The sequence below is a fragment of the Panthera tigris genome, chromosome C1, assembly GCF_018350195.1.
Source record: "Panthera tigris isolate Pti1 chromosome C1, P.tigris_Pti1_mat1.1, whole genome shotgun sequence".
NCBI lineage: Eukaryota > Metazoa > Chordata > Mammalia > Carnivora > Felidae > Panthera > Panthera tigris.
The window spans coordinates 102,211,142-102,223,382 of record NC_056667.1 but is presented as its reverse complement, the minus strand read 5'-3'; the positions used below and the strand labels follow the sequence as shown (position 1 = coordinate 102,223,382).

General features: G+C 50.4%; 1 protein-coding gene across 1 annotated transcript in view; it reads right to left on the bottom strand.

Moving 5' to 3' along the window:
* Window positions 1–4,932: 4,932 nt before the first annotated feature.
* Window positions 4,933–12,241, bottom strand: part of LOC102968017 (neuroblastoma breakpoint family member 6-like) — a 32,710-nt gene continuing 25,401 nt past the window's right edge. The window contains 3 exon segments of the mRNA XM_042993922.1: window positions 4,933–6,097; window positions 9,200–9,414; window positions 11,627–11,866. Coding sequence (XP_042849856.1) covers window positions 9,209–9,414; window positions 11,627–11,866 — 446 coding nt within the window. The 3' untranslated portion in view covers window positions 4,933–6,097; window positions 9,200–9,208.

The following is a 12,241-nucleotide window of genomic DNA, read 5'->3' as shown; positions in this document are numbered from 1 at the left end:
CTGTTTGGCATCATCATGCTGGCAGGTTTTTTGATAGTGGAAATTGAAGAATAAATTCATGTTATATCACATGTTGAGAAAATGGTCCCTGTAGTCAGAATATCTAAGAGTCCATAAGGCCTCAGGAACTTTATTTACTTGGACACTCCATGTGAAAGTCAATGCAATGTAAGCAGAAGGGTTGAAGCCACTATTTGCTGTGTCCTGGGAGTCATAACTTTAACACACAGGGAGAGGTTAGTCTCCTCCTCCGTCACCTGCTTCTGAGGCCAGTACACAGAGTATCTGCTGTTCTGTCTCTCTCTACTCCTCATACAGGAGGAAAGATTTTTCCCTCCAAGGGGACAGCTACTTTGCTTTCTGCGACCACTCCCTTGCCTCCCATCAACACCAGCTAGGTAGCAAGCCATGGTATCTGATTCTCCTGGTTTCATCTTGTGTCGTTCTTGCCCCACCTGGCACAGCATGGAGCTTCCGGAAGCTGAAAAGAAGGAAGTCCTCCAGGACACGCTGAATGAATGTGTTTTGACTCCTTCCATTGGCCAAGAAGGGCGTGGCTGCTACCAGCCTTACAGGGACGCCACATTCCCATCAGATGAACAGGAATTCAGCTCTGCTCTGGATGTAGCCTGTGAATGCTCCCATTCCAAAAGGGATGAAACTCCACCCGGTTCCCCAGGTAGTGTCCATAATCTTTGTTGCACACACCCTGTGCAGACCAAGAGATTTAATCCGCAGAAGTGGACCATGTACTCACAGACAGTTTCCACCCAGGCTCTAGGATTGAGTTTGAAATAAGACATTCCATGAGTCAGTGAGCTTTGTTCGATTCATGTCTAAGCCATGGCACTTTTATGTCTGAGCCACCGCCCATCGCTGCTCTCAAGCTGGTCCTGCCAGACTCCTATACCTCTCTACCCCTGGCACAGGAGGTGGCTATCAGACCTCCAAATTTTGGATTAATCTCTTATCTCTCTTGCCAGGCTCTGATTTCCATCCTTGAACCATGTTTCTGAACATATGGCCACCCAAGGCTGTGGGAAGCCTTTTCTATATCATAGGAAGTGTCACGATCCAGGTTCACTGTCTCTACCTGGTCTGTCTCTTCCTTTTCTTCTTGTCTCAAGTCAGCTGAGAACCAGAACAGGACTACGTCTATCATACGTTGTATGTTTCTCTGCAGCAAGGCAGGGCCCTGGAACTTCCCGAGCCCATGAACAGCCCCAGGTTCTCTGCAGCTTTGAAGATTATTTTGATTTGATGGTGTATAGATTCCAATCGTCAGTTTAATCTCAATGGCTGATTCCTCAAAACCAATAACCTTCGGCATTTCAGATGCAAAAAGCCTGAATATTGCAGCAATGCTCTAGGAAGCAGCCAGGTCCTTCCCCAGGATCTCTGGGAAAAGGGATACATTTTCTGTGTGTGTAGATCTGTCTTAGGATATTGTGATGACGGTCTGTCATATCAGGGACATTTATTTGCTCAAGAAATCAATCCCAGTGATTTTTTCCAGGGCTCTACTGAATCCCTCCTGAATGACTTATCTCACAATTACCTGTTATTACTCTGCTTATATTTCTGTCCTGTGCTACATGAGTGAGCATTTGTGGAGAGGAATCTGCTTAATGGAACTCTTTCTCCAGCTTATTTGCAGAAAACAAAATTGATCACAAGGGGCTTACCAGCAAGCTGTGTGTGGGAACCCATTCAGTCCTCACAGGGACACTCCCCACAGGTGTGCATGTCCTATGAGAGCAGAGAGTGCTGAGACTCAGCAAGGTCACTCCACTTTCCCAAGACCCCCGGCAAGTGCGCAGTGGGACATCAGACCCTCACCAGCTCAGGCTCTGTCCTCTGCTCTCCACTCGGTCCTGTCAGGGGCTAAATGGGGATGGTGCTCACCCTTTCCTCTTTGCTTTTGTACCAAATTATTTGAAACAGTTATAAATGTAAAGAGAACAGTTGTGAGATGCCCCAAAGACCCCTGTGACCCTGCAGGAGTGCCAGCTCCTACCCTGTCAGTGCGCTTTGTGGTGTGAGCAGAGCCAGGGCTCATCCAGCCCCTCCAGGAGCTCAAGGTCTCCAGGAGACGCTCCATGAAAAGCGATCAGGGCTGAGAGGTCCCAGACGATTTGTGTTCTCACTAGGGGTCCCATGGTGGCTCTTCACTTGGCTGCCTGGCACCCCGGTAACCCTGCAGAGCTCTGTGTCAGAGACACTGACAGCCAGGTCTGGGTTTCCATGGGGGCAGGGATGGGACAGGTTAAGACGCGTCTCAGGAGGGTGATGTGTGTGACATGGCCTTGCATTAAGCCTGGGCCATGAGAGGCTATGAGGATGGGCGGAGATGAATGAAGGCAGCGTCTCCATTATGCACAGCCCGTCCCTGGTGCAGGTTCTGGTGGGAACATGGGAACAGTGTGTGTGGGCTGTGATTTCCACAGGGGAGCTGCAGGAGTGCTGCCGTGCCCCATCCTCCCTGCACAGGGACCAGCCTTGGAGAAACAGCTGAATCACAACCTACATTCCAAACTCATCTTTTATCCAGGGATTTTCCCCACCTGCCAAACTAATTATATTGGGCAGTACTTCAGAAGTTTGATAAAATGTTTTCCCTTTTCTCCTGCAAGTGCATGAGTATTGTAAGCATAGATTTAATACTGCCTGGTAGTTGAGAAAAGAGCAATAAAATGCCATGAGGAAATTAGGAGTGATAATTTTGAACATTCTTAGACCTTCATTCAAAGTAACAATGAGACTGGGAAATGCATCTGAGAAAGAAGGATCTTTATCACACAGGCCTTCCCAGGATAAGGGCAGCTGAATATCTCAACACATACTTCCAAGCTTAGGGATTACCCTAGAGAGTCAGGAACACCGCTCATTACCTGGCCCCTAAATAGCCAGGGGCCGGAGAATACTGTGGACTCCAGCTGGTTGGCATTGAGCCAGGTGTGGGAGCCAGAGGCCCCAGAGGGGTCAGCATAGCCCATGCACTTAGAGGAGAGGACAGCAGGGAGGGCTTTTCAGGAGGGAACCCAGGTGAATGATGGCAGAAAGAGAGTGGGGATAGCTCAGAATGTGCCTGAGGCCTGCTGAGGACAGCTTGGGCTCCTGGGATTGGTAGGAAGGTGGCAAGATGTGGAGCGCCAGAGGAGGGGCTCTGGGGGAGGCACAGTCACCACTGCAAGGGGGCAGACCTGGGTGAAGGTAGCATCCTGTGGAGGCTTGTGGTGAAGAGAAAGAATGAAGCGACTGGTAGATGTGAAAGGTACTACTGGGAGAAGACACGATCCTAAGAGCAGAAGGCACACCCTGCCTCTCCTCAGACCTTTACATCTGTTAGAATGACTGCACCAAAGGAGGGATCCAGACACTGGTGTCCGCTAAGCCACTCAAAGCACTCACTCGTTCCTACAGGGAACTTTGTTGCTCCTTCCAGAAAGCCCAGACACGTGAAAGGGAAAGTGGCATAGCAGACATGTATTCCAAGGTAACAGAAACAGAAACAGTCAAAGATTTCAGCTTACAGCCATCACAAAACCCAGGAAAACTAAAAAAAATGACATTCTGGCCTGAATTTAATGTACCTAATGAAGCATTTGTAGATATGAAGAATATGAACTGTCACTCAAGAAACACACAACTCAAGGGGCACCTGGGTTGGCTAAGTCAGTTGAGTGTCTGACTTGGGCTGAGGTCATGATATCATGGCTCACGAAGTCAAGCCCCACATCGGGATCGCAGCTGTCAGCACAGAGCCTGCTTTGGATCCTCTGTCTTCTTCTCCCTGGCCCTTCCCCACCTGTACTCTCTCTAAAATAAGTAAAACATTTAAAAACAAAAAAAAAAGTTCTTCTTTAAAAAAAACCACAACTTAAAAGAGAAATGGGCAAGAAATAAGAAATGAGAAACCAGAATTAGTAGAACTAGGAAAACCCTGAAGAAAGGAAATTCTCTGATAAAGAGGCTGATCGACAAGGTTCATAAGGGCAACATTTGTCCCAAATCATAGGAAACACTGAGTACAGAAGTGAAAGCATCAAACAGAATGGAAATGAATAAAAGATATTGAGAAAGGAGCAGAGAGGGAGTCACAGATGCCTGGGAGAGACAGAGGGGAAGAGACAATGCTAAGACCCACCCTCACAGATATAAATTTTGTTTATTTTTTAATGTTTTGGTTTTTTTTAAATTTTTTTTTTAACGTTTATTTATTTTTGAGACAGAGAGAGACAGAGCATGAGCAGGGGAGGGTCAGAGAGAGAGGGAGACACAGAATCTGAAGCAGGCTCCAGGCTCTGAGCTGTCAGCACAGAGCCTGACGCGGGGCTCGAACTCACGGACCGTGAGATCATGACCTGAGCCGAAGTCGGCCGCTTAACCGACTGAGCCACCCAGGCGCCCCTTTAATGTTTATTTTTGAGGGAGAATGAGAACATGCATGGGGGAAGGCCAGAGGGAGGGGGACAGAGGATATGAAGTGGGCTTTGTGCTAAGCAGGCTCTGTGCTGGCAGTAGACGCCTCGAATCGAGGTTCGAATCACGAATGGGGAGATCATTAACTGAGCCAAAGGTTGACGCTTAACTGACTGAGCCACCCAGGCACCCTAGAACTAATAGATTTTCGAGAAAAAGAGCAAAACCTCTGATGCTGCATACGCCTTCCCCACCACCAAAAGAAGCCAATTTACATCCCATGGAGAGAAAACCAATTTACAGTCTACATCCCGACCAAACATACAAAGCAAGGCAATATATTTTAATGCACATCCAGACACACATATGTACTCTTGCCCGTAGGGGAAAGAAATATAGCCTAAAAGATACAGAGACTCAGCAGTAAATACCAGAAGAGAACCAAGAACATTTACATCACGATGGTGATGGATTGGAGCCCTGAAGGAAACGTAATTCACCAGTCCCCAGTGATTGTCAAAATAAACACTTTAATGATATAGAACGGGGAGGGAGTGTTCTTTTCCACAGCACAATGCCAGCAAATACACATACACAAGGATGATACAACTAGAGTTTTTCCAACATACAAACATACGGTTGTGACACACTGCAGGGACCACTAAAAGATGGTAACATTGTAGAGACAGACTTTACAGAGAGCATCTTCGCACATTCTCAGATGTCACACCCAAACAGAAGACCATGAACGATCTGATAGGCCCCCCATAGAAGGCAACCAGTGCTGCTCTCACAATGATGGTGATGGCAGACTGGACGCTCTGGGTCTCTGGGTGGGCGGAGCTGGGACACACACAGCATTAACTAGGGAACGCCCCGGGAAAAGGGTTAGCCTGAATTTAATCAGGAGGAAGTGATCAGACACCTTCAGGATGTAGACCATCAAGCCAGACATCTGGCCTGTCCCCTATAGACAAGGAAGCATCACCACCACCAGAGACAGCCACAGAAAGGTGAGGAGATGTTTGGGGTTCGAAAGGACTACACAATTACGATAGCAGAATCTTCTGAGTCCTTTGGAACCCAAGATATCTCTTCTCCTTTTTGTTGTCTTATTTGTGCTGTGGACACTGGCTGTTTGAAGAAAGACAGGCCCGATGTCTTGTTCGATGGTCGAAATTCTGCAGTTGTCTGATCCCTACCTCGTGCTCAGATTCAGGCTAAGCCTCTTCAGCAAGAACGCTGCGTAGTTAATGCTGTCTGCTCCTGGCACAGCCCAGCCGGTGGCCCAGAATGTCCAGTTTGACATGGGGTCTATTGCCACGTTGCTCCAGCCTCCGCTTATCTGCAGGATGGAATGGAGAGGAGCCAGACCGAAGGTGTCTCACAAGGGCGTGTGGTCTGGGCATTGGTTGCCTCGGCGACTTATCACGACTGGAGTCAGAAGAGCGAGAGTTCCTCTCATCAAACCAGACTTTTGGAGTAAAAATCCCAGAGAGTGGCTTGTGATCGAGATGTCGATTCTCAGCAAAGGATCCCTCGCATGTTCTGTTTGGGCTTTAGCTTGATTTACTGCTTTAGAGTTCTTTTCAGCAAGTGGAGAATGATGGGGTTTTATGATGGGGTTTCGTTTCAATGAGGAGTATCTTTTCTTAGTTCCTGGAGTCCTTGGTATCTGAGACAGAGAGTGAGAGAGAGGCAGAGGAATCAAATGTGAGTTTTGTTCAGGTCCTACTGAGGGCTGAGCCTGGAGGGATGGCTCCGTGGTGACACAGGCCAGGGGCGAGCTGAGCCCCCGTGCAGAGAAGGAGCTGAAGGGGGGTCTGCAGGCAGGCTGAGGGGGAGAGTGAGAGCCACAAGTCTGAAGCAATAGCCCCCTCAATTGCATCCAGCCTACACTGTAGGATGCAGGGACCCCTGTGCTCCCCGCAGCAGGCGCCTGGTGGCATCCCAGCTCAAGGCTGCCCTGAGCTGTTGCCAGGTCCCGACCATCCCTCCCTCAGCAGCCACCTCACCCTGGAACCCCCTTCATCAGAAGCAAAGTGATGGCTTTCTCATGTCTCCCACGGAGGGATGTGCTTAGCCCCCGTCACACACGTTCAGAAACAGACTGCTGAAGGAAGGAGGGGGCCCTCTGCAGACAAACACACCCCTTCTCACCCTGCCCTGGTCTTCTGAAGGGGGAGGCCAGGCTATGGAACGAGCCCCAGGATGTGAGATGCAACAGGGGCCTCAGACTATGTCCCAGTTCAGTCCTGCCGTGTGCAGATGAGGAACCGTGGGCCAAGGGGCTGATAAGGACCACCTGTAGCCGTGTGACCTGTGCCTGACACCCTGGAACTGAAACCCAGGCTTCGGGCCCTTCCCATCCATGTGGGGGTCGGGAGACGAAAGCCTCTGATACGGGGGTGCGGGTAGGCAGTAGACGCTGTTGGCCGCTTGGCTGGACGGAATTAAGGCTTTGCACAGAAATCCTGCCCCAAAGGGGCTGAAAAGAACCCCAAAGGGAGAAACTCCAAGGGGAATGACGAAAAGAGTGGGGAGTGTACCCAGGGCCTCACCCCTTTTTGCTCAGGGACCCCAACAGCCCCTGCAGGGCACCTCACGCCAGGATACACCTGAGGGAACGTCTAGGAATATTCTCAGTGGAGACACTCGGAACTCCGCAGAGAAAACGGAAGAGCCTTCCTTTTAGTCGTCTAGGTTCTCCTCGCACGTTTCCCAAACTGTCCCTGAGGAGAGAGTCTCTCGGTGTTGACACTAATGTAAACGAGGGCCTGCAAAGGGCAGAGGCAGACCTAAGCTTCTTTACTGAGGTTTTATATGAGGAGAAAATTTGATTAAAACATTTCCTTTCCATCTGCAGTGCACCTGTCAGGAGGCTGGGAAACGCATTTAGTGAAGAGTCAACCGTGATTTTCATTGCACGAGGAGGAAAAAGAGCCCTGAATTCCATTACTGGTAATCAGGGAAGGGAGTGTTGTTCTTACACTGGGTTTCTAGGCAACATTTCTTTCTTACTGCATCCTATAGTATAAAAATTGTGAGACACTTGGATCCAGAAGAGGGAGTATTCATCGAATTCATTCATGTGTCTTTGTCCTCTTCTTTCTCTGGGCTCTATTGAGGGAGGAATGTCAACTCCATCAGGGGCTGATACTCAGCTTGTCCACAAAATGAGTGACACACACACGGGATCCTTCTATATGGCTTATGAACATCCTATAGATCCACAGTCCTTCTGATTCCTAGGTGCATACCAGCAGAGCTTTAAAACATCTCCCGTTACCCACACCCCAGCCCAGAATGTTGAAATCAAAATCTCAAGGTATTGGGTGGCGGCATTCACGTGAGTTCAAAGCTCAGTCAGTGTTTCTTTCACGACAGCGTGATTTAGAACTATTAGCTAAGCTACTCTGTTTCAGACCACGGTGTTCTTGTCCTCATCTCTGCCACCATGACGATACCGGCCCTCAAGATTTTGGTCTTCCTTCGGACACCCTCCCATGAATCCCCGTTCTCAGCTGGACTTGTATGAGGCACAGATTGTCTCGTGTTCCCCTGGATCTCGCGGGGACTTCACACAGCTGCCCAAAGTTAATTCAGTCAATGCTCGCGAATGTGCTCTGGCCAGAGACTCAAGTCAGTTCCTTTCGGTGGATCCTTTTATGAACCAGCTGAGCATGTAGACATGGTAACGGCAGTGAAAAGGGAAGACAGGTGGATGCCTGAACATCTCATGTCTGTGCAGGTTGGAAACCTGGCCTCTGCATCTGTGTTTGGCCAGTGTCCCTGTAGAGTGCCATGTCTGTGTCCACCTGATGCCAGCTCTCTTGAGGTCCCAAGGTATGGACACTGAGTCCTGGAAACCCCAAACACATTATCACAGGCCTGCTCACCTGGGGCCGAGGACAAACCTGACCCCAGGCAGGCCGTGTGGCAGTCCCAGAGGTGACCCATGTGGTCGTGTAGTTTTTGTCGGGGTGCTCTTTCTCCTCAGTTTTAACACTTCTTATTCACATGGAGAAGCTGAGGGGTAAGTGTCGTCCTAGGTCGTGACCCCAGAAACACCCCAGAGGAGAAGCCATGTGCAAGAGACATTAAGACGATATTCTTGATGGGGCATCTAGGTGGTTCAGTCGGTTAAGCATCTGACTCTTGGTTTTGGCTCAGGCCACGAGCCCACAGTTTGAGGGTTCAAGCCCTGCATCTGGCTCTGTGCTGACATCAGAGCCTGGAGCCTGCTTGAGATTCCCTCCCACTCTCACTGCCCCTCCCCGACTCGTGCTGTCCCTGTCTCTCTCAAAATAAATAACTTTAAAACAAAAATTAAGAAAAAAAAAAAGACAATGCTCTTGGAGAAAGAGGTCATGGAGCTGGGGAAGCAAGGAAGCAAGTCAAAGAAGTCACGAAAGTGTGTGCCTTGTGCCAAAGTGCCATATGTTTGGCGACACGTGTAAATGATGCTGGTCTGCTGAGGGGGGCCATGGGGCCTAATTCCCCGCGGCCGTGAGGGCATGGGAGAGGGAATCCCAGGACAGCCCCCGTGGGGACACAGCACAGCTCACATGCCACAGCTGATGAAGATGGGAGGGCCCCCAGGGTGGCAGTCCCCGTGGCAAACAGAGGCAGGACCAGACAGAGGCAAGACCAGACAGAGGCAGCGGCAGCTGGGGGAGGGACCAAAGGAGGAAGAGAAAAACAGTTTGGGGTGGGGGGAGCTATAATCTAACAGAGCAACAGGAATCCATACTCCAAGAGCCACGGACGCCATTACCTCTGTGCCCTAAGCTTGAAGGCCACGGAATCTGCACGCGAGTCTGCCCTCGCCGAACTGCACTTTTCTCTTGATCATCTTCTGTTTCATCACCACCAGAGCGTTAACGTGGCCAAAGACTTGACCTGCACACTGGTTGGCCACCGAGCCCTCAGCAGCGTCACCCTGCAGCTTGGGAGGGTTCTTCACACCCATGGAAGCTTCCAAACCCTGCTCTGAAAATAAAAGCACATCAACAGGATCCACTGTTAGTCATGATCTTCCTGTGACCAAATCCTCTACCTACGCTGACATCGAATAAGGACGGTGGGCAGGACGAGAAAGGCCATCGGGAAGTTCACGTGTGAGGGGCGCCGAGGGACACGCTTTGATTACAGCCTCTGTTGTTGACCTCTCTCACGCTACCCTGTAAGGATAAGAGCACGAGGAGGGCAACATGCCCCCAGCGCCAAAAGTGAAATTGAGAAAAGTAGAATTGGTCAAAACACACAGTTCTGACGAAGAACAGACAAAGGCCAGGAGATGGTGCTCAAAAGAGACTGTCCTATTCAAGGGAGGAGTCAAAGTTGAAGGCAAGCCTTTTGAGAGTCACCGGGAAACCAAAGCTGGGGAATTTACAGAACACACCCCAATATTTGATATATATATATATGTACACTATGCAGAGCACAAACACCGAATATATGTAATGTGTGTGACATAAGACATAAATATGTGTGTCTATAAGCACATTCTTATCTAATTGAGTAAATGGGCAGTTAAGGGTTGGGGGACATCGAGCATAAAGTTCTAAACACTCTTCGGTCAGTTGCAAGTGGAAAATATAGACAAATTTGAGAAGGATGAGAAGAGTTGTGGCAAGAAACAGGTGACCTTTTAAGCACCAGGGAAGAATTACAGGGCAGATCAGGCTGAGAATCAAACAGAGTAAAACCACCTGCCCCAGAGCGATAGTTTCTCTTCCCCCAAATTCATCTGTGGAAACCCAATTCGCAATGTGATGCTGGGTGGGGTGGGCCTATGGGAGGCAGATCCCCCCATGAAAGGGATCTGTGCCCTATGAAAGTGACCCCACAGAGCTCCCTCACCCCTCCACCCTGTGAGGACAGAGCAAGAAGGCGGCCACACATCACCAGGAAGGAGGTACCACCAGGTGCCCAATGTGCCACTGTTTGATTTTGGTTCTACTCAGCCTCCAGAACGGGAGACACAAATCTCTGCTCTAAGTCACCAGGTCTATGGCAGTTTTGTTATCACAGCCTGAATGGACTAAGAAACCCTACTTGGACAAAAGTCTGGCATGGAGCCCTGTTTCCTGCTGAGGCCTGTGTGGAAGGTGAGCCACAGAGAGGGACTGAGCCAGCAGGAGAGTCTGGGCCGGGACCACGGGAGTCAGGGAGAAGTGGCAGAGAGGCAAGAGGGAGAAGACAGTAAGAACCTCCTGTCCTAAGCCAACTGTCAGGGCTGTGCTTCCCTGAACTCCCACTGAGGCGTCCTCTGGAGCATCTCCACGGGGCGACAGGGCTGCGCCCTTGTCCCCTCACTTGGGACCTGTGTCTCCTCTTTTCACAGATGAAGTCGGTGCCTGAAGGAGGAGACCCAGGCTCCAGGAGGGGACACCAAGGGTGGGACGCTAAAGACGACACAACCCAGGGGAAAGCTGAAACGCTCGGTCTTCATGAAATGTGAGCTGACGCGGATCCTGATGACAAAGAAGCTGGGGATGTGCTCGTGGAGATGAGGGGGGACAAGAGGAAGTAGATGAAGTATTGGAGAACAGAGTGTGAACTTTAGGAAACTGGCCCCTTATAGTTGCAGGGAAGGGAAACCAGGCAAATGCATGGGAAACTGTCGTGGGGCCAGTATTTCCACTGTTACTGTGAGTGCCTAACAGGGAATATTGGCTGCCTGATGGATGTTGAAGGAGAGAAAACACTGGCCCACAAGCCTTGCTGAGAGAGTCCGGGAAGATGGGGTCCAGCGAAAGCGGAGCCAGTTAAGAAGAGCTCTAGCACACGTGAAACAATGCCACGGAACCATTTTCCAAGTGTTGAGACACCACAAAGACACAAGAATTACGTATTACAGATTCATCGATGTTCTCAAGCCATTTTGCTCACTCGGGCCCCTGGAGATTATGTAGCTTCATGCTCCCAGCATTGATGGGATGGAGATCCCATTTTCAATGGTTTCAGATGAAGGGTCCGAGGGGGACATACATGAGATGATGAATAACTTGGCCAGTAAACAGCCGGGAGGCTGCAACCCCGGCACCTGGGCAGGCAGAGCTGACCCTCAGCCCCAAGCTCTTTGGAGCTGGAGCGTTGTGAGTTTGGAGCTGGGCAAAGCATGCCTGCAAGAGGCCCCATTGCTGCCCCCGCCCACAACCCTGTGACTAGAGCTTCCTACTCCCCCCGCACCTCTCACCTTGGAAGAGCGGCCGTTGGCTCCCAGAAACCATCGTGGCTGCCAGTCTCCTGATGGCGGGGGAGGGGCGGAGCCTGGCTCTGCGGTCACCACAAGCCAACTGCTGGTCCGGCTGCCCTGGCACGGAATTGGCCACCTGGGTATTGGACTGTGGCGGTGCTTGTGAAGCTTGCACCTCCGGCCTTGGGAAAGTCAAGTTTCCACTCGATGGCCCTTGGGGACCAGGCACCTGCATCGGGGCTGAAGCAAGAAGACACTTCAATGGACAAACCCCAGTTTTCTTAGCACTGCCAGAACTTCCATTTGTGATGTCCTCCCGCCCCGTCCCCCACTGTCTGTGAGACCAGCCAGTGAGCAGGTACAAAGGCAGACATCATGGAGACGAAGGCGATGTCACCGTTGTGTCTATGCCTGGGCATGCTGAGATGGCAAGTATCCAGGATGCAAAGTCCCTGAAGGGAAGGTCACCCCCTGGAGTCCAGACGGCTTTGCATGGGAGGCGAGCTCATGCCTATTATTCTGCAGTAGTACCCTTCGTCCTACAGCCTAGAGAGAAGGTTCTAGAGAGGCCTCAGGGCAGAACGAGAAAGAATTGCTGATATGTGCCCCAAAAGA